This window comes from Dunckerocampus dactyliophorus, chromosome 7 (genome assembly GCF_027744805.1).
Source record: "Dunckerocampus dactyliophorus isolate RoL2022-P2 chromosome 7, RoL_Ddac_1.1, whole genome shotgun sequence".
Classification (NCBI taxonomy): Eukaryota; Metazoa; Chordata; class Actinopteri; order Syngnathiformes; family Syngnathidae; genus Dunckerocampus; species Dunckerocampus dactyliophorus.
The window spans coordinates 31,875,199-31,898,004 of record NC_072825.1 but is presented as its reverse complement, the minus strand read 5'-3'; the positions used below and the strand labels follow the sequence as shown (position 1 = coordinate 31,898,004).

General features: G+C 43.8%; 1 protein-coding gene across 6 annotated transcripts in view; it reads right to left on the bottom strand.

Annotated features, from left to right (window-relative positions):
- The window catches only part of LOC129184690 (DNA-binding protein SATB1), an 83,893-nt gene that overhangs the window by 56,373 nt on the left and 4,714 nt on the right, over positions 1-22,806 (bottom strand). For 3 of the 6 annotated variants that reach the window (XM_054780857.1, XM_054780860.1, XM_054780862.1), the window contains exons 2-5: positions 12,435-12,673; positions 6,755-6,931; positions 6,346-6,472; positions 771-894 (exon numbers count right to left, since the gene is read on the bottom strand). In XM_054780857.1, coding sequence (XP_054636832.1) covers positions 771-894; positions 6,346-6,472; positions 6,755-6,931; positions 12,435-12,648 — 642 coding nt within the window. In that variant the 5' untranslated portion in view covers positions 12,649-12,673. Of the gene's footprint in view, positions 1-770; positions 895-6,345; positions 6,473-6,754; positions 6,932-12,434; positions 12,674-14,603; positions 15,971-22,806 lie in introns of those variants that run through there. The other 3 variants (XM_054780858.1, XM_054780859.1, XM_054780861.1) reach the window with 3 other exon arrangements.

Sequence of the window (22,806 nt, the reverse complement as noted above, 5' to 3'; positions counted from 1 at the left end):
TTACGCTATATTATGTTCATCCATTTTCTGTACCGCTTGTGCTCATGAGGGTCGCGGGTATGCTGGAGCCCAACCCAACTCTCTTCGGGCGAGATGCGGGGCACACCCTGGGTAACTGGTGGCCAACACTATGTCATGTTATGTTATTGTCGTCATTTGCAAGAATTGCATTTTTCCCCCCATCCCCAAAAATAATACAAGAAAAAGCAACCCCAAATCTAAATAAACAAAAACAAAATAATAACAAGCACAATGAAAGCAATATGATAAAAATAATATCTTACACATCCCATCTTTTTTATGTTTTGAGGAGAGATGGCAGGGTTTACCTGTACTTATGAAATTATTTTATTGTTGACCACTTTTATGCAGTTTCACTCCTAATTGTGAAAAAAGAGCCTTTTTTTGTACTATCTGTTCTTCTCAAACCACTATTGGTAACACATGCTAGTCAGTGTTGGTGTTGTTATATTTTTTGTCAGTTGCATGCAGTCCCTTTAACAACACAACAGTAAATGGATGGATGTTGCATCTTTTGAAAGGCATCACTGTAAGTTAAGCGGACTTCTGCTTAATAACGCCTGCTTTATCGACTGCGTTGGTTTGCAAACCCACCAGATCAAACTCAGGGCATTGGATAATAATAATAAGTCAAGAATAAAGTATGATGGAGATAGTGTTGCAGGTTGGTAGCATGGTAGCAAAGTTGGGCTATTTTTCGTTCTTATTGTTTCGTAAGGGGGAGTAACAAGCAGACTGGGCTTCAGCACCTGTGATAAGGGACATTCTTTAGCCAGAGAGCTCTGATTCATGTCTTTGAGTAACTCCTTGAGGGCGTTTCTTACTGTAGAGTGGCTCCACTGCTCAGGTGGAAGGTCCTCCAGCTTAGGACAACTGTGGAAAGAGGGTGGGGTGGAGTGGGGTGGGGTGGGGTAGGACGGGGAGATAGGAGTAATGAGAAACAATTCAGATGGAGAGCAGAGAGATAGGAGGGATAGCACTGATGCTATCTAGAATGAAATTACAGCAGCCACAATTCAATGTCCCAAATGATTTCATCTTCATTTAAATGTTAGGACAATTCCCCAATATGTGGCATAATAGCACCGATCTTTAAATCTGCTAAATAACATTAAACAGGATTACTAATGACACTGTGTGTGTGTGTGTGTGTGTGTGTGTCTGTGTGTGTGTGTGTGCGCGCGCGCGCACGGGCTTCCATCCCATCAGCTCGCAGTATTTGACTTGCTTTGTTCCAGAAACTGAGCAAAAAGCGAAATAGAAAACTCTAAAAATTGGGGCTGTCAAAGTTAATGCAAGTTTCCTTTAACGTCACAATTTTTATTTTTTTGATGCGCTATTATTGTGCGCATGTCCTGTTTGATCCTCGGCCCACACCATAGCTTGAGGACGTAGCGGTGACTGTGGAGACACAGGCAGATGGCTCGCACAACAAGACCAAAGGTATTTGTATCTACCGTCGCTGTGATTGGAATTGTCACGAAATATGTCGACTTGACAGAGAGAAGCGAGAAGGTACGGAAGAACGGGCAGTAGTTTTACTGGCATTTATACATTGGTACCTTGGCATGCGAGGGTCCCAACTAACAAGTGTTTATTTTAGATGTGAGCCGTCTCTCGGCTGATTTTTTGCTTTGAACTTCGAGATACAATTTGGACCGGCCCGATCTCGTGGCGGAAGCTGATATTATCTGATCTTCAAAATACAGCGGATCCTGAATATCGGATCGGAGCATCCCTAAAAGCATCATGTGTTCATTGCACAAAATTAGTTTGAGGGAAGATCCGCGATATCGGACAACATAGGTATCGGTAAGAAAATAACAAAATGCCAAATTGACCTGCACAGTTAATATATAACATGGATTCACTGGTTGAAGACATTGCTGTAGAAATCGCGTGTGAATGCTGAAGCTGAACTGTAATGTAGAAATATCCTAACTAACTGAGCATTGAACCAGCGGCCATCAGGTTTGGAGACGCCATTCCACCAGTCACAGAATAGGCAGAGTGCAACATGTAACGTTAAATATAAAACTCATTTCCACCAACAGGGGGCACCATTGAAATTGTCCATTAAATGGGAAAAATGTCACAGAAAATAGAGCAACCAAAATGAAAGGATGTTCTTCCTAAAGCCTCACCATCACAAAAACATTGTTTCGCTTTAAAGTCACACTCGATGGCCCAGTCTCGTTCCCAGTCTGTAAAGGAGCCAACAATGTGCACTCTCCAAGCTGGATGCAGCATCAGTGGGAGTGAAGCAGCAGACTGAGTTGTAAAGAACGAGAAGGGAGCACTCATGCACCCCTCCCCACCCCCACCCTCTCTCTCATTTTTCCTGCTGCAAGCGCCCCTCCAAGACAGACAGATTTCATTTGGCGCATCAAGCAGATGCATCTGGAGATTACCCCCTCTCTCCCTCTCTCTCTCTGCTTCCCCCTCTTTCATATTCTCTCTCTCTCTCCCTCTCCTGATTGTTCTGATTAGTTAATTACTTTATACAACACATCTGCTGGATTGATGCATGAATTATACATCAGCTGCATGTGGCCGCCATTATTTTGTCTTACTTCTACCTTCTAGCAGGCTTCGCCGGGCACTGCCAAAACAGTGAAGGTGCTGCTGGCGAGATATCTGCAGTAGGATGGCGGCGGTGGGGATGCTGGGGGTGAGGTTGAGACAAAAGGGATAATAGGGAGAAAGCAAATATAAAAAAAAAAATAACAATAATGACGAGCGAATATAGTTCATCACAGTCGACTGTGGCGACAGCCACATTGTACAAATTTTACATTATTTATCAATTTAATCATTAGATTTATTTTATTAAATTATAACATTGTATTAAATACCTTTTTATTAAATTATAACATTGAATTAAATGCATATTTTTATTAAATTCATTATTTATTATTAATTGTTTTCTCTCTGACAAGTGGCCATTTTATCAGCATAAAACATGAATACTGCACACGGTAATACAGGTAAAACCTACAGCATACACATGTACCCTTGTTAAAAATGACCACAATTTTGACTTGTTTATGTCTTTATGCGCCACAGAAAATGTTTTTTTTTGTGAAGCGTTGAGATTTTGCACTTTGTTCGGCAGTCCTTGAACGCAACATAGTTATGGAAGCACGAGCTTCCACAGGCAATCTGGCCTCAAAACTTGCAGCAAGGTGAACACAGGTTAACATACGATGGTGCAGTAAATTGCAAGGAGCATGGATTATGTAGACGCGGCTTGGAACACGTTCTCGAGCCTGCTAGCCTGACGACCAGGCTAAAGGCTACATTGTGAACTCTGATTCCATCTGTTTCATAGATCACCTAACATTATCATTCATTAGTGGTGAGTATCTATACATTTTATACTTCAGATGTGTGTGGTGCATATTTGGGGCTTAATCCTGCAGTGAGTCACGAGCGAACAATGGCAATTGAAGAAATAAGTGGAGGAAAACATTAATTACTTCCGTTTTTTTCAGCATTTGCGGTTGATCTTGGCCGTAACCAAGATCCCCTGTGCTCTCTTTTGCCGCACGGACTACAAAATTTGAAAAAAATTCTACAAAAACACGATGAATGAATCGTCTATGGTGCTAAACCCTAAGAATGATATTGTAGCATGGCAGCAGAGCAAGGAAGGCCGCACTTTATCAAAGAAAATATTCCTTTTTATTTTTTGTCTTCTCATTCTGGAAGTGTCCACCTATCAACACACTGCACTGTGTTTTGCCCCGCCCCTTTTGGTACCCACTGTGTTTGGTACACACAAGGAAACACACTGCATGTTGGCACCAGTGATTGAATTAATTGCCATTAAACATGTACAATAGTATCAGATCTGCGACTGAACATGGGTTGATGAGTGCATGGGACACGTGTGTGTGTGTGTGTGTGTGTGCGTGCGTGTGTCCATAAACCTGCCAGTTGGTGAATTGGAAGCATTACAAGCTAGAAGGTAACCGGAGAGTGTTTAATGGTCAAGGCCAACATCTGCCTGTAGGAAGACACCTTATACACACACACACACACACACACACACACACATGGAGTGGAGTGGGTTTTCCAGAACACTGCAGCAGCAGCAGCTCGAGAGCCTCGAGGGAGACGGAAGTGAGCACGAGGAGGAGGAAGGGGAGGATGGCTATCCATGCATTCAAGGCCAGCATGCTGGAAATAAACACAGCCTTCTGTATTCTGACTGGTGGACATGTGCATGTGCATCAGCCTGTGTGTGTGCGTGTGTGTGTGTGTGTGTGTCTTTGTTGATGAAGTTGCATGGAGAAGAAAGAAAAGGACGGAGTAGCACAGTAGATAAAAAAAAAAAAAAAAACTAAGACCAGATCTCCAGAGAGCCTGCAGAACACTGGGTTAGCGTGCAGTTGGCACGGACTCAACATCAGCACCACTTGGCTGATTTTCTTTGTGTGTGTATGCTGGCCGTGCTGCCTCACACCTACAGTGAGCATGGACACTTTGTGGACTGATGACACAAGAGCAGCTAGCAGTATTTCATCTTGTTGATGGTGGTGGACGTTGTGTAAGGATTTAGGGAATACATTTTCCTTAAAATAGCCAAAACCACTCAGGCTCTATTTTAGACCTGCAGTCTCCATGAAAACACACTAAGTAGTCCTCCCTTGTGTATTTAATTCAGAGAATACTCTCATTTGCTGGGATGGTTTCTAAGATCCATAAATGAAAGCTTGGAATGAAATAAGTAACGACACTAAGAGCACTCCTTCATTGAATTGGCTGTACATACAGTGGTGTGAAAGTGTTTGTACCCTTCCCGATTTCTTATTTTTTGCATGTTTGTCACACTTAAATGTTTCAGATCACCAAACAAATTTAAATATTAGTCCATGACAACACAACTCAACACAACATGTAGTTTTTAAATGAGTTTTTATTTTAAAAAAAACCTACATGGCCCTGTGTAAAAAAGTGATTGCCACCCGCCGGTTAAAACATCACTTAACTGACATTAACTGAGCTCTATCAGTGTGGAAAAGGTTATAAAGCCATTTCTAATTCTTTGGGACTCCAGCAAACCACAGTGAGAGCCATTATCCACAAATGGCCAAAACATGGAACAGTGGTGAACCTTCCCAGGAGTGGCCGGCTAACCAAAATTACCCCAAAAGTGCAGTGACGACTCAGGTCACAAAAGACCCCGCAACAACATCCAAAGAACTGCAGGCCTCACTTGCCTCAGTTAAGGTCAGTGTTCATGACTCCACCATAAGAAAGACACTCGGCAAAAACGGCCTGCATGGCAGAGTTCCAAGACCAAAACCACTGCTGAACAAAAACAACATTAAGGCTCGTCTCCATTTCGCCAGAAAACATCTTGATGATCCCCAAGACTTTTGGGAAAATACTCTGTGGTCTGACCAGACAAAAGTTGAACTTTTTGGAAGGTGTGTGTCCCATTACTTCTGGCGTAAAAGTAACACCGCATTTTAAAAAAAGAACATTATACCAACAGTAAAATATGGTGGTGGGAGTGTGACCGTCTGGGGCTGTTTTGCTGCTTCAGGACCTGGAAGACTTGCTATGATAAATGGAAGCATGCATCCTGCTGTCTACCAAAACATCCTGAAGGAGAATGTGCGTTCTGCAGCAGGACAATGATCCAAAACACACCAGCAAGTCCACCTCTGAATGGATGAAGACTTTGGAGTGGTCTAGTTCAAGTCCTGACCTGAATCCTATTGAGATGCTGTGGCATGACCTTAAAAAGGAAAAGCCTCCAATGTGGCTGAATGACAACAATTGTGCAAAATTCCTCCCCAGCGCTGGAAGAGACTCATTGCAAGTTATCACAAACGCTTGATTGCAGTTGTTGCTGCTAAGGGGGGCCAACCACTTATTAGCTTTAGGGGGCCATCACTTTTTCACACAGGGCCATGTAGATTTTTTTTCTCCCTTAATAATAAAAAGTGTCATTTAAAAACTGCATTTTGTGTTCAGTTGTGTTGTCGTTGACTAATATTTACATTTGTTTGATGATCTGAAACATTTACGTGAGACAAACAAGTAAAAAAATGAGAAATGGGGAAAGGGGGCAAACACATTTTCACACCACTGTGTAATCTAATATATGTACGATAACAAAGGTTTCTCATCACATTTTTGATCCTACGTTACTGTCCAATAAAAAATATTTTGCTTGGTTTTCTGTCAACAGCCAGGGTTTGTGCATGAGTGTTAATAACGTGCATTAATGCAATGCTGTAGAAGTACATAGGAACACACTTGAGATCAGAGCATATGAATATTTATCATCTGTGTGTGTGTGTTTCTAACCTGTGCAGCTGGATCTTGAGCGTGACCACGTGGTAGACATCCTGCAGCATGTCGGCCACCGTGGCGTCCGGCGCATCCGTCACATATGACAAAGGGATGGGGTTCCACTTGCCCACCTGAATCATTCCTGGTGGAAATCAACCAGCAGTAAGCACACGGACACGACTGAATTGTTTGTGTTTTCCACCTGACAGCTAACAGCAAATTACACAGTATAAGAGTATCCATATGAAGGTTTACTAAAAAGTATGTGTGAGTGTGTGGTGTCAGTGCTGCAATGTGTTAGCTGGGCTTCACATCAGCTGTTCGGTGTGTTACCCACAGAAGGTGTGAGCGCGCACGTCTGGGAAACCCTGTGGAGTGGACGTTAATGAGCATTACGCCACAAAGCGACGGCAATGGCGCTTACCTTTGGCCTGGGCGGCCGAGCTGTGGGAGTAGCCCAGCGACAGCAGAGCCATCTCAATGAGCTGATTGAAGAGCATGTCCTTGCGCACCAGCACAAACTCGGCATGCTCCTCCTTGCTGTCAAAATCCATGGGATTCTCATAGTGCTCCACCACGCAGAAGACCGGCAGCATGTTGCCTGCAAGACACACGGCGGAGGTTCTTAGCGAGACGATCACAATCGTAAAAAAGGCATTTTTCTTCTTTTATGGGCCAATTTCAACCTGACCTGTCCACTATTTTGTCCCGCCGCCAAAGTGCGACAGCAGCGTGAGGAACCAAAAACACTTTGGGAGCACAATAACCTGCACATTGAGTTCATTCATTAAGATGTCTTTTTGATAGAATTAAACCCACAGGTCAAAGCCAAATCCTGATTCTTATTCATTTCATTACTTAATAAAGACATTATTATGGTGAGACACTGACTCCTTTGCAGGTTTTTTATGTTAATACAGGTTGATCAATAAGCGGATAAAAGGAGAATAATTTGCTTTGGTTAAAAAAAAGATTTTCAAATACTTCTTAGCCACGTTTATTCATTTTTTATTAACTGAAAAACATTTGTCCAGCTCCAGCTGGTGCTGGAATAAAAGGAAATAGACAATACAAGTACCAATACGAGTTTAAAATAAAAAACTATTTTAACGTTTTCCAAAAATGCCTTGTGTCCAAGCAAAGTAGTCTTTGGAGGACAAGCGGCATAGAAAATGGATGGATGGATGGATGGATGGATGGATGGCGCTGCAGTGCTGCCTCTGTCCACTATGCATTATGGAAAAATGTTCAAATGTTTTCAGTGTTATGTTGCTGTGTGATGAGTTTAGCGCTCAGTGTGAGATGACACAGTGAGTCAGACTGCTATATTGCGTAATGACCTCCTGCGATTTCCAGTGGCTTGACGAGCTCGTCATGAGTTCACTGATAGCTTGTGATTGGCTCCTACCGTTTCCTCAGTGACTGGCGGGTGGCACAGTATTTAAATGATTAGTGATAGTTCTGAAGTATTGGAGATGTCAGTCCATTAGAACTTCGCCATAAATTGGTGTATGAGCCGCAGGGTTCAAAGTTGAAGAAAAAAGTAGCGGCTTATACATTAGGATTACATAATAACAATGCTTTTTCCTACACCTTTTCGGACTTAAATATTTTGGATATATACTGTACGTATTGTAAAATGTTGAATGAATCAGGTTATTATGTGTTACACTTTATGTAAATCATTTTTGCATAAGGAACAAGGTCTTTTGAAGGACACTATAAGCTTTTGCTTCTTCCTGCTCCTTTTTGCACACATCACTTGTATTTGTGTATTCCCGCACAAAAAAAACCAAAACAATTTGACATAGTTAGCGGCAAAGCCACACATTTGTGTGCGCTCGTCCATCATGGGAGATGACCTAAGATCATGGGATCGTGGCAGAATGAACAGTTCTGTTGTGACGAAAACGTCAAAAAGTGGAAAAAAAATAGACAAAACCGCAAGATTGACAAAAAATTGTAAATTGCCATATTTGTTTGTCCGTTAGTTAACAGCCTACTTCCTGGTTTACAGAGAGCGACGTAAGACATATGGGATGGACAGACGGGAGTCGCATTTGCGTTCTGAGGCGGGGAACGACTCAAACGGCTAAAACGCAAAAGTTTTTGTGATTGCCATTTGTTGGCAAATAAGAGAATAATCATCATGATCTAAGATCACGTGACGCAGTGACGGTATCGTCATGCCTTACTCAACTGTCAACAGTGCTTAGTTGGTGTTTTTTGTCCAAACACCGTGCAAATCTCACTGCAGGTGCAAATTTATAAAAATAACATTCCCAAAACCAAAAAAAGACACCGTGCTAGGAGAGGAAAGAAGTCTATGGGAGCTACAATACAGTGCATTCACACTACATTCCATCATTCATTAGTCCATGCTCATTAAACTGACATTACAGTCTAATATTTTCCAATCTCAGGCATTCCAGAAGATGCGCACAAAGCCCTGGCAAAACAATCAATAAGCCGACAGATGCCAGGGAATGTGCTGAAAGAGACGCTTTTCTCCTGCCCTGATTTTAATAGATAAAGATCTAACAATAAAGACTGCTGTGTAGGTTCATTTGGGGGATCAATACTGGCTTTGTTTCCAGGGAGCCCACTGACGGCTGTGGTAAATATTGTTCCGGGCTTGGACACAATGTCCACTGTGGGCCTTCTGCGAAGCCTTCAGCAGGGGTGCAGCTCATCCCTCCGCTTGCAGCCGAGGAGGAAAAGGAGGCCGAGCGCTGGCCCAGATGATGGAAGTAAGGAATTAGACTCTCTCAGCTGGAGCGCAGCACTCGCAAATTAAAGGAGCAAATACGAGAAACGGCCCATCTGAGGACTCTCGGGCGGTGGCGTTCCCACACCAACAGCGGCCAAACAAAGCAACTGTTCTCAAGCCAAGTGCAATTATTCCTCTGAAACCTGCAGGATTTCCAAAGTCATTTCCTCCGAAAAATAAAAAACAACCTAAACATAACTATTAAAAAGTGCCACCCTTTGGACAGTTCTGCCGTTGCCGGAATTAAAAAACTATGTCATACTCGCAAAGTTGCTCTTAGAGGACGGAAAGTTCTGGCGTGTAAACAAAAGTCGGAGCAGGAGGGCGGCAGTTGGACAGAGGAGCAGTGACACAGCGATATGCAGCACGACACAGGGATGATTCTCACAGTGCTCCTCTGTTAGCCATTGTCTGCCACAATAAGTGAGAGTGTGTGTGTGTTTGCATGCTGCGATGACTAAAGGAGCATTGTGGAAATGTTTTAAGAGTTTTGGAGAGCATGCAGAGGGAGGATGGCCGTGGGCGGAAGGTGGATGTGTGCTGCTTAAACTCGCTTGCGTGGTGTTTCACGCACAAAAGTAGCCGCTTTACAGCTTGTGTATGTCGCTGCCTCAAAGTTACATTTTTTTTCCAATCAAAAAATGTGAGAGCCATTGGTGGTTTATAAGAACAGATAAAGTAATAGATGTCTATATTTTAAGTACAAATTTAATATAATAAAAAGCAATCACAATCACGGCTTGCACCCGATTGGCGCTGCTGCGATTTATTGATTAAAACGATTCATTTGATTAGGGAAAAAAAAACATTGATTTCGATTCGGTTGCATCGATGATTCCTTTAATGAGTCAAACAAATAAAAATGTTGAAAATCCGGACGGCATCGAGCTCACGGATCTATAGGTGGAAATAGTTTGTGCACGGCTGCTGCAGTAGGGCGCGCATGAGAGCGGCGATGCGGATGCTGCGGTCTGTGTGGCGGGGAACAGCGCAGAGCAACGATGGAGAGAGATGGCTCGAAGGAAAGGGGAAAGAGACGGAAAGTGTCCGGGGGAAACGACAGAAGCTGTCAAAAGTTGGGGATCACTTCCAGCTGAAAACGACAGACCACATGGTGCAATGTTTGCGATGTCAAACGGAGCCGGTGTTCCGCAACCTTACTACGCATTACCAGAAAGCACCATGCGTATTTACACAGCAAACAACCACAAAGTCTTTTAAGCAGCTAACTATTGGTTTTTACCTGGTTTTAGGCTACTTTTTGGAAAAGTGCAATTTCAATGTTGATGATGTGCATTTATAAGAAAAAAAAGTTATGGCAAGCAGAAAAATCTTTTATTTCAACGACTTTCCCTAAACATGGAGGTGATAAAGTGTGTTTTATCCGATTACTCGATGAATCAAACAAACTATTACTGTCAATAACAATTACTATCTGTTTCGATTACTGTGTCCAAAGTGCGGCCCCGCGGGCCATTTGTGGCCCATGGCTGTTTTTTTATTCTAAAAATACAATTTAACAAGAAAACTATAAAAAAAAAAAAAAAAAAGGATTTTTCCAGTTTTGCTGTTTGTTTTTTTTAGGCATCCTGCAGTAATTTGACAACAATAAAGTCAAAATATTTAGAAAAGAGTAATAATCTAACACGAAAAACTCATAATTTTACGAGAATAAATTTGTCATATTTTGAGGAAATTTCTTGGAAAATTTGGTTGAGGAATACGTTATGGGAAACATTACGGGAAATGTTAAGAATATGGGAATTAAGTCAAATTTGTATGGGAATAAAGTCATAATTACGCAAAGAAAAGCTACAAGAAATAAGTTCAAATACTTGGAAAATTAAAAAAACAAAAGCAAAAATAGAAAAATCAGCTGTAATATTCCAAGAATAAAGTCAAAATATTAAAAGGAAAACTGTCAATTTAGTAGCATAGGGTTGAAATATTACAGAAAAAATGTTTGTTTGTTTTTTAAGTTAGATTTTGGAAAATTAGGTTGGAGAAAAAGTTGAAATATTATGGGAATCAAGTCATAATATTGCGAGAAGAAAATTTACAAAGATTCTTTAAGAAGAAAGTTGAAATATTTGGGGGGAAAAAACAACAACAGCAAAAATGGGAAAAAATGACAAAAAAAACATATAACAAAAACAACATAACAATAATAGACTTTACCAACTATGTCACAAAGCTGAGATGCAGTTTTTTCTTAGCACATCTACAGTACATGTGTTGCTTTACAAAATATCAAAGTGGCAAAGTTGCATCCTTTCATATTTCACTATGTGGCCCTCGCTGGAAAAAGTTTGGACGCCCTTGACGTAAATAATCGATAGCTGCAGCCCTACAACCTATTCTGCCTGTGCACACTGGGAGGCTGAGAAAAAACGTACACCAAAAAAGGACACAAAGCGAGAAGTAAAAGTGGAGAAAATATTGGAGTTGCTTTTGAGAGGTGGCGAGATCTTTGAGAAGAAAAGGAGTTAAAAACGGATGCTATGATTGCTTTTCCATACACTGCTTTTGTGTGTTTTGTGTCACTTTAGTATGGTACAGATTTTTTGGAAGAGTTCTGAAGGGTACCAAACTGATTCAAATCATGCCAGCCACTTTGGTAGGAAACCTAAAAGGGCGGAGCTAGACACACTGCACTCCGTGGATTGGTCACTTCTCTGTGACAGCTGACTTGAATTGGATAATATGCTTTGTTTGATTGTCTGCCATTACCGGGGTCTTACCCTGCTCGTTAAAATGATATTGGGTCCCAGGGGAGCACTTAGTTTGGTTTTATAAAATACTCCTTCAATTTCAAAGTTGGGTTAAAGGCTAATCTGCCTTCTTCTCCTCTTGGCTGAAAGGCTCGACCACTCCTACCCTGTTGTGATCGGGGGGTCACAGGGGTTGAGGGTTAGCTCCACGGCACCCGGCAAGTTGCAAATGAAGGCTAGGGCCCTTTTAAGAGGTGGTTCTTAGTTGCAAACAAACTTTCTGCGTCAGTTGAGCAGAAGTGTGAACGGTACACGAACCAGAGGCACGGACCTCTTAAAACGACAAATCATTAATTTGTAACAGTCAAGTCTAGAAGCGTCTTCTCATTGCGGTGGATCTCCATCTGTTGGTGTAGTGAAGAGGCTCCTGGTGCTTTTTTGTAATATTTATATTTACTTCGACAAGTCTTAGCTGCTAGAAATTCCACCATGCTAACACAGATCTCAGGAGAGTTATGTTGTTGTTTAGTTTGAACGTTATCCGTATGCCTTTTACCGGTGAACCTGGACCAAATGTGAATGCGGTACACAAAGCAGTGATCCCAACGCCGAACCCCTCGTACCTCGTTTGTGGCAGGTCTTCAGCAAGTGATTGGTGGGCTTGTAGGGAAGTCCGGCTAGCTTGGCGCCAGTGCTGCCCAGTCTCGCCCGACCCAGGGGGCTGCCGTTCTGCTCCATGCGGGGGAGTTTGGCCGGCGGGGCCTTGGACTCTGCGACGCTGTTGACCAGCTCTGAGTTCTCCTTGCCCAGACACGTCTCACTGAGATGGTCCATCATTCTCAGCACCTCGACTCACTATCACCTGCAAAGAGAAGGGAAAAAGTGGGGCGTATTAGTGCCCGGGCTGTCCATCTGCCTCAGTTGGTGACGTTTCTGTGCCACGGTAATGTTCCCGTTTTTTAGCGCATGTATTATGTATGGATGTCCCACTAGACATTCCCACGCGAGGTGAGCCAAACAAGCATCGGTTTTTAGCGCGAACACATTAATTTGCAGGGAGATTCCACTTGAATGCATACAGCGCCGCTCAAGAAACAAGATTCTGCAGCGGAGCACGCAGAGCTGAGGGTTGTGGAGGAGGGGTTGTGGGGAACCATCAGTTTCTGAGTGACTTCATCTGGTTTTACATTCGTGACGCAAACAGCAAGGGGGGCGGGATGTTGCACGGCGGCCCAACTTTACAGGTGGGGACTTTTATTTTTAGATTGTGCAACATTCGAGAAGACAGAAAGCAACTTAAGAACAGGCTGCTGCTGACTCATGAAGGTTAGCCTAACGAGCCTTTGGTCGTACGCACACTCGGCAAATCGTACCATGCCTGGGCCCGTGTAAGACCTAAAGTCCGGCACGTTTGGCTCGTGTGCATGCATGCATGTAGCATTTGAATGTCACCATATGATAAACCTGATTCCATGAATATGGGACCTACGGTAATGAGCTTTAAGTAGCAACCGAAATCGGACAAGATCATGGATACATGCGGCCAAAATGAGTTTTCTCCGTAGGGTGGCTAGTCTCTCCCTTAGAGATAAGGGAGAGGTGGCTCGGGCATCTGGTCAGGATGCCCCCTGGGGTGGCAGGCGTTCAGGGTACGTCCCATTGGTATGACGCCTCGGGGAAGACCCAGGACACGTTGGAGGGACTAGGTCTCTCAACTAGCCAGGGAACACCTCAGGATAGCCAATGAGAAGGAAGTCTGGGCTTCTCTTCTTAGGCTGCTGCCCCCACGCCCCGACCTTGGATAAGCGGAAGAAGATGGATAGATGGATGGATGCGTGAATATAACCATTTTTTTTATCCATTTCTCTGCTTGCCAACTATTATATAGTCCACATGCGGGATACACTTGTACAATGTCGTTGCTTGTTTGCCTAAGCAAGAGTTAACCCACAGGTCATATTGATCAGGCCGTACAGCTCACATACTGTAGTAGACCATAAAAGGGTTTGTTTATTCTAGATAAGAGTTGTGGAGCCAGATCAATATAGGAATTATTTTTACGAGCGGAAAATACCAGATCGGAGGACGAGGTCAAGCTCCAATTGGAAAAAGCGGAGAAAGGCTAGGCATGGGAATATTATTATTGTTATAGCTGACTAAGTAAGTAGTTTTTAATTGTGGTCCCCTGGCCAGGCTTTGGACACACCTAACTCTAAGGCCATTTTAGCCAATCAGAAGCCTGAAGAAAGTCCTTCTGGAAAAGGCACAACAGCAACAAAGTTAAATTGAGAAAAGCGGAACCATCACGATCGATAGAGAAATGACACCTGAATCTCTCAAGTGAAGTTAACAAAACGATAACAAATGCATTCCACTCCTGGAAAGTTTGCCTGCAGACAACAGACCAACACGAACTGTACAGCAAATACATGTTTTGAAATAAAGCCATGTTGGTGTGGACGTGGCCATTAAGCTGTGAGAGCCATGGTGCATGTCAGTGCATCATGTTAATACACTGCTGCTGTCAAAGAGGACAAACTCGACCACCCCCGCGTTGAAAGATCATCAACTCCCCCATTCATAACATGCAATGAGCCAAGTAATTCCCTGCAATTAGGAAGAAGTGGGGGTGGGTTTGTGCAAAAGGAATCCAGACCCAGATAAACATCAGATCCAGGTCAGGATTTTGAAAATGACCCTCAAAAAATTCAAATAAACAAATAAATTCAAATAAACAACACCAACAGTAGCTGCAATGGAAGGTGTTTACTTGACAAGTTAAAGAAACCAACCTGAAGCACAGCAGCTTGGACTCCGGTCTTCTTCAAGTTGGCCAGCAAAAAATAAAATAAAAACAACTTCCAGGTTGCCTTTGGCAGCTCCGAGGAGGCTCAGGCGCAATTTTGCCAATTCAGACCCTTGCCACTCTTTTCCAAAAAAAAAGCTACCAGCGACAAATATAGTGGCTTTTCATGATGTTACTGGAGACTTTTAGAGACTCTGACGTGAAGGCACATATCGTTAAGTCTGGATGATGCTTCTGCGTAGTCACTACGCCGTTCCCTCTTGTCAATTTTTTTGTCGGGATTGAGTGTGATGTGCAATTCCTGTGCCGAGACACTAGGGGCAGTGTTGTTCAGAAGGTCAACTCAACTCTCATTGACCATTATCTTGTTAGCTACCTTCATAGCTAGCCAACAATGGCAATTGAAGAGAGTTTTATTTGAGATCAATGGAATTAACAACAACCAACAGTTACTTTTATTGCAAAAGTTAATCCAAAATCAGAGGAAAATGTGTTGGCGAAATGGTTAATTATGCTAATTAAATGTATGGCGTCATTTAGCGACTTTTCGGACAGCCAATAGCTACTTTCCTTACTGTGGCGTTGGCAACACTGCTCCGGCGGCCGTGAGGTGGGACCACGGAGCCTCTGACCGGCGGACATCGGTGAACGTCTCTCCGGTGTGTGTGTGTGGGGGGGGGGGAGTGTCTGCTCTCCGCTAGCTTACACCGTCCGGCTGGGAGTGAAACACGGTGACATTTAGCTAACAAACAAACAAACCGAACAAAAACAACCAGAAGCGGTCCAAGTGAGGGGCTAGCGGCGTCCTCGGGAGGGCGACTTTAGTTAAAAAAAAAAAAAAAACACAAACATGGCCGGGGAGAGGCAGCCAGCCAGCCGCTAGCCACCGCTGGGGAGAGGGCAGAGAACAGAATGTAACATCGTAACCACCGGCGACACGGCGCTTCAAACCCGGCTTGGAAACTGGCTACACCTCGGCGAGCACAAATAGCGAGCAAGCGTCCCTTCTGTTGTCGGCGGCGCGTCAGATGAGGAGCCGACGCGGGAGTCTGGAGCAGGTTGGCCACATTGAACAAGAAGCAGAAAGAGGAGGAGGTCAAAAAGTGAGCTTTTACTTTCCGATGTCGAGGATAAACGACGCTCCGCCGCCGGGTGCACATAGGCGGACTGGCCGCGTTGCTGCCGCCGCCGCCGCCTGGAGGAGGAAGAGGAGGCGGAGGTAGTGTCCTGCTGCTCGGGCTCGGAGCTCCAGTGCCTCGCTATCCGCCTCTCGGTCTCTCCCCCTCTCGCTCCGGCTCTCCCTCCGTGTCCCCATTAAATTATTAGTTGTATTGACTCATCACCCCCCCGCCTCTCCTCTCTTTCTCTCTCCCTCTCTCTCCCAGTCTCCCCCCTCTCTCTCTCGGCTGCTCTGCCTCTCCTCTCCATGCACATGGCCGAGGGGCAGAAGCATTTTCGAGGGGGAGCACCATCACCATGAATGTGTGTGGAAGTAAAGTAGTCCCCAGAGAGCAGGGGATGATTCCCTCTTGCACCCGGGCACCCTCCATGGGGGGCATATAAAGTGGAGAAAGTGCACGTTCATTCATCCAAGGGAGGGGTGTGGGGGTTCTGTAATTTCTAATCAGCTTGATTGGAGTGAGAGCATTTATTAGCCAGACACACAAACTGAAAACCTATAAATCACCATAATCAATAATTCATATTTCCATGCCCACTCACTCCAGTTTATATTTTACAATACATGCAGGCAGGAGGACAAGTTTGTCAAAGTTGTTCAGCTCAAGAGCCAAATTAAGACTAAAACGTATACAAATATAGAAACCCAATGTACGTTTCAAAGTTGACAGTAGCAGCATAAAAAAATGCTATGTGCATAAGAACACCTGGCTGTAAAAAGGAGCAGCAGTGTACCTGTTAACTGGCCTATATTGCCAAAACAATATAGGCCAACAATATGAGGAGTATACAGGTGCAAAAACACTGCAAAATGTCATCGCCAACATCTCAAACATTCAATGTGACAGGAGCAAGGATTCTTAGCTCACAAGTATGCTTGACTTCCTCTTGTTGCCAGCCCACAACAATGCTGCTGTCAATAAACCTTGAAAAGACACCTGACTCACCTCGCGCATTCCGTGCCTGCTGCACTGTTATCATGTTGTCATTGCGATGCCAAGTAAACCTGCGTAGCAGGTCATTGTGCGTCTTGAGTGTCGCGTCGGCTTGTGCCAAAATATTAAGACGGGCTGCCTGGTGTTGATAGGCTCAACAAAACCTTGAACTGTCAAAGTGGCAGAAGAAGTGAATACATAAAAGAGAGAAAGTGTTCAGAGTTTGTGCATCTGGAAAGCTCTGTAAGCTGATAGATAGTGTTATAAAGGATTCAATCTTTTCATGCTGGCAGCCTGAATTGTCACACTGGCCGGTCCACCAATCCTCTCTAAATGTGCTAGGCAACTAGCTCAAAGCCTGAGCTGTCAATTCATTGTCTAGCGCGGCGCTTAAGGCGTCAAAGAGTGACTATCGCACTATCTGATGATATCCATCTATCTTCTACCGCTTACCCAAGGTCGGGTCGCGGGGGCAGCAGCCTAAGCAGGGAAGCCCAGACTTCCCTCACCCCGGCTACTTCGTCCAGCTCCTCCCGGCGGATCCTGAGGCATTCCCAGGCCAGCTGAGAGACATAGTCTCTCCAATGTGTCCTGGGTCTTCCTCGAGGCCTCCTACCGGTCGGACGTGCCTTCCCAGGGAGGCGTCCGGGAGGCATCCTGAGCAAATGCCCGAGCCACCTCATCTGGCTCCTCTCAATGCGGAGGAGCAGCGCTTGTACTCCCGAGCTTCTCCCGTATGACAGAGCTTCTCAGCTTATCTCTAAGGGAGAGCCCAGCCACCCTACGGAGGAAGCTCATTTTGGCCACTTGTACCCACCATCTTGTCCTTTCGGTCACTACCCAAAGCTCATGACCGCAATACAATGTTTTTATAAAACTACACATGAATGCTTCTCCGTGTCGCACATGCGTGATTTGAATCGGCAACAAATTTACAGGAAAATCTCCTAAAGTCAGACATGTGCTGTCTTTTACCTTGGTTTTCATTTTCAGTTCATTTGGAGCTGTTAATACACACAAATATATATCATGGTGTCCCGTCATTTATCTTTCTGTAAATAAAATACAGTAAAAATGGGCATATTTCACACATAGTTACAAATGGTGATGAATTATGTTTAGTTCATTTGAAAACATTTGAAAGAATTGTAATCATTTGCCAGCCCAAGTAAAAACAAAACAGTCTCAGTCTTTGGCTAGCGTTCGACTAAGCCAGGGGTGTCCGTAGTGCGGCCTAGGGGCCATTTATGGCTAACGGCTGTTTTTTTTTTTTATATATATAATTGGGCCTCAGCACATTCTAAAAACACAGGAAAATGAAAAAAAACAAAACAACAGCAAAAGTGGAAAAAAGAGTAGTCATTTTACAAGGATAAAGAAAAGATATTAGGAGAGTTAAGTCACAATAGTATGAGGGAAAAATGCATTATGATGAAATATTCAAGTCTAAATGCGTCATCATTTGAAAAACAAGAAAGTTGCACTTTTAGGAAATTTTGGTTGTAGGTAAAAGTTATATTACATGTTGTACAGTTATATTACATTACATGAGGATAAAGACGTAATAATAAAGAAAAGAAGAAAGTTGAAATATTTGTAACAAATAAAAACAGCGTAAAGGGGAACAATTCATGCATACTAATAATATGCTGGACACCAATAACACAAAGCTGAGGTGTAGGCTGGTTTTTCTTTCAATATAAAACAACATCTCTGCACGGGTTGGTTCAGGAAATGTTAAATCATCATCCTTTGATTTTTCAGTATGCGGGCCTCGGTGGAAATAGTTTGGACACCTCTGGAATAAGCACTGTAAAAAAGATGCAAAAAGCCAAATAAAAAGCAAAACTCACATTTACATTTAATCCTTTGTAGCTCGTGGAACTGAGGTTTGTGTGTGTGGTGTGCGGTGTGTATGACGGTGACTTTAGAGGCGTATTTTTAACTAAAATGGTGGTGTATTTCTCAATTGTGTAGTGAAACCATTACCTTCAGAGGAGATTCTTGTACTATTCACAGAGAAACCTCCCAACTGTTGCATGCAAGGTCGGACCTCCGTAAGTCAAACAGGAAACCAACACGCGGCAGGAAGCGTGTACGCAAACTGTGACAGCCAAGCCCGAGCTGGCGAGCCATCCTTGGAGGGCAGGTGTATGTCAGATTGGACGTGCACACGTTGACTCGTGAATATTTCCAGGGTCATAAAGCCTGCGGATGTGCGGGCATAAATACTGTAATCGCCTCATCTCACAAAGCTGTTTTTTCATCAACATGGGCGACGACAGACGTCAGATTTCAGCTAAAGTCAATGAACTTAGCAGAAGACAAATTAGTCAACCGTAAGACTCGCACAGATGAAGAAATGCTAGGATAGGAGACGCCATGTCTCTGTGAGAGGTCAAAAGTTTGGTCCGACTGCGTGAATTCCCCACAAAAGCAGACAACGAAAGCTTTTAGCAGGAAACTACGACTTTGAAACTTTCTCACTTGCGACAGAACGACGCCTGGCAATATCGACACCAGATCCCACAAAGTTTAGGGGGCGGCCACAGTGTGAAAGAGTCCCATGACTGTCAGAGTGTTTTGTTTTGTTACCATTTTAACAGGAAGGGGAAACGCATTCAAAAGCAGAGTTTGTTGCTCCAATTGGGTTGTTGTGCCGAGCAGTCAAATGTTTCCGTCGCGATAAGGTCCACAAACTGTCCGAAAAGGTCGCTGGAAATATTGCTCTTGTGTGTAAATGATGGGGAAAATGCATGCTTGTCCCATTGAAAAGAAACTTGATTTCAAAACAGAACACATCCAATGACGTCTTTGCCTCACACGAGCTGATCTTGTGTCATTTCATGCAATGATTTGATGACTTTATGTGCACCTAACTATATGTTTCATTATTAGGGCTGCAACTAACAATGATCTTCTTAATCGATTCATCTGAAGCTTGTTGTTTGGATTAATGGGGTAATGGGTTAGGCCCCAGACGACACCAAATCAATACGAGCCAAACACAAACAGCTAGTGGTTTGGTCTGCAACATAGAAGAAAAGAGGCAAAAATGTCCATCACTGTTTTCCAAAGTCCAAGCTGATGTGTGTGAATATTTTCTTTGTCCTAAAACAAATAGGTCTACTTTCATGGTTGACTGAGGAAATAAAAAAATATTCACATTTGAGAGGATGACATCAGAGGATATTTACATTTCTAAATGAAAAAACGATTCATGGAATACCGAAAGAGTTGTCGATTAGGTGGGTAGTCGATTAACCATCGATGAATTGTTGCAGCTCGAGTTACATTACCATCTTTATCCTGAACGACGATCGCGAAGGTCCGGTGTTGTGAGCCACACATAGTGTATTCTAGTTTTTAAGCGGGTCCCGTGCGTGTTTACGGGCCAAAATGAAATAAGATATGGGAGCGCGTACATATGACGAAACGTAGAACGCCACAAACCGAGGACCACCTGAATATACATGTTTTGAAACAGCAGTAGGACCTAAGCCACAACCCTAAGAAATAGTGGAAATATGATAATAATGATAACTGAGTAACAAATATATGCACCCAGAACTTGTACATTTATTTGAGGTACTAAAAGACAGGATGCTTAGTGTGTGTAATATATGCACACGCACACATATACACACCCCTAAACCGGCTCGACATCATGCAGACCTGCACAGCGTCGCCGCAAAAACACCGTGTGTATCAACATGCTCTACACCGTGTTTTCTCTCCCTCTTTTTTTTTTTCCCCAGCCGCCTCGCCCGCAGTCGGCAGCGTTCGCGTGGAGCCATTGTGGGCAAATGCTCTTTTCTATTTGGCATGACGCAAGCAGCCGCAGTCATTTCCACCGCGATTGTCGGGCACCATCAGAGAGCATCGATAACCCCTGCCAGGCCTTGGCACCGCCAACAGGTGCCGGCGCTGCCAGCGAGCTTGGCAGCGGTGTGGCTGCGAAAACCCTCTGACATCCAGAAGGGCGCAGATTTGCACTGAATGCACCACTGAATCAACACTGCTGATTATCAATTAACATATAGCGTTTTGTGTGGGGCAGAAAAGAAGGAAAATGGCTTTGGAGACAGACAACAAAAATACTAGCTGTGCGGTGTTCTAATCGCGCGCTGAATGCAGAATTACCTCGGCTCAAGGTGCGTTTCTCAGCGCCATTGTGGCTCCGCGTTGGCCGGATACACGACACACACACTGGCAGGATTTGGTGCCGGTTGGCCACATTTATAAGGAAAACGTGAGAATGACATGAGAGCAAAGGCCGCATCGCAACAGAAAACGCTTTGTATTGAGCATTTATCTCCACTATCGCACCCGGGCCTCTGAGCAGGACAAGAATATTACGTTTATTTCAAAAAATACTAATGGGAGAGGCGACTGGAATGATCGCAGAAATGTAGAATAGTTGGCTCAGCGCGCGGAAGCGTCTTTATTTCGTGCGTAGGTGTTGTAATGTCTTCATGCCCGCCCCTCGCCACAATTCTAATGGGCATTAATGCCATTATTTGGAATTACTAATACAAATTAGTCTGAGCAAAGCGGCTGGTGGGGGCTTCAGCGCCGTCTCGGCTCGACTTTGTCTGCAAGTGTCTCCCGCAATACAAAACACACACACACACACACAATAGTGTTATTAGAGGCAGCGAAGGATTTAATAACGTGTCGTCAAACCACGGCTCTATCAGTGTAGGTGCTTGTGGCAACACAAAACCACCCCGTACTTAATTAACTGTGTAAATCTGTGGATGCAAATGTATTATTTACACTCACTGGCCACAACATTAGGAACACCTGCACACCAATATAAGAGTGGTGTGCAACTAATAGTAATGGGTTAGGGCCCACACGGACCAAATCAATATGAACCAAACACAAACAAGTGGTTTGGTCCGCCGCATGTCGTAAAAGAGGCAAAAATGTCAATCGTCGTTTCCCAAAATCCAAGCTGATGTGTGTGAATATGAATATGTTGTTCTGCCTAAAACACAAAGATAAGATAATAGGTCTGCTTTCATGGATGAATTTCCAAAATATTCACATTTGAGAGGCTGACATCGGAGGATATTTCCTTTTTTAAATAAAAACATGGTTAATTGAAGAATTGGATAATCCATGAATCATCTATTAATTGTTGCAGCTCTACACTATATTGTTATCTATGCCTAATGAAGCGGCCAGGGAAGGTATGAATGAATTCCCAGTTGTTTTTTAAAAAAAAACATCTATTCCAGGAACAAATGTTTGAATGTGTGTGTGAGCGTGTGGGTGGACAGGTTTCATGATGTGTAACAACAGCACACAAAGTGAAAAACAAAGATGCAGGAAATCTGAGACAGTTACGGCAATTGACATCATTTGACATCTCGCTCGCACTATTCAGGATTTCACAGCATCAGTCATTAAAACGCACACACACACACACTTTGTTGCGTGGTGGATGTTTTATTAAGCACCTCATGTGACGAGCACGAAAGACAACTTAGTCGGTTGTTCTGAGCACAGATACAGTAGACCAAATATTCCATAACGTTGGCTACAAATCCAATTAGTTGACGCCTTTTCCGCAAGCGTCCCGTATGGCGAGCGTGGCTTTCAATTAGCAGTGGAATAAGGTGATTTCCACCTTTCTCATTTGTCCGCCTTACAGTGTGGGGGTGTTGGGGGCTGTTTTAATGAACAGAGAGTCGTCTCCTAAGTGCTTTAATTGTTTTCTAATCACGTGAAATCGACAGAAATAAACGCAGAGCAAGCCGACACCTCCAATCTGGTGACACGGCGACCTGATGCCGGGGGGTCAGCTTGCACCTTTTCTTACATCCTCCAGCCGCCCACCCCCCACACCCCATCCACACACACACACTCTCATCTGTGTAACCCCACACAATCCTCCCTTGTGGGGATTTCAGTCATCTTCGTGTCATCTTCAGGTCGGACATATTTAACCCAAAAGCCCCCTCCCTTGTCAAACGCCCCCGCACTTTGTTCACATCGTACTCGCTGTCTTCAAGTGTGCCACTTAACCATTGTTACGCCACCGTTTGCCACGAATAAACCAGAGTA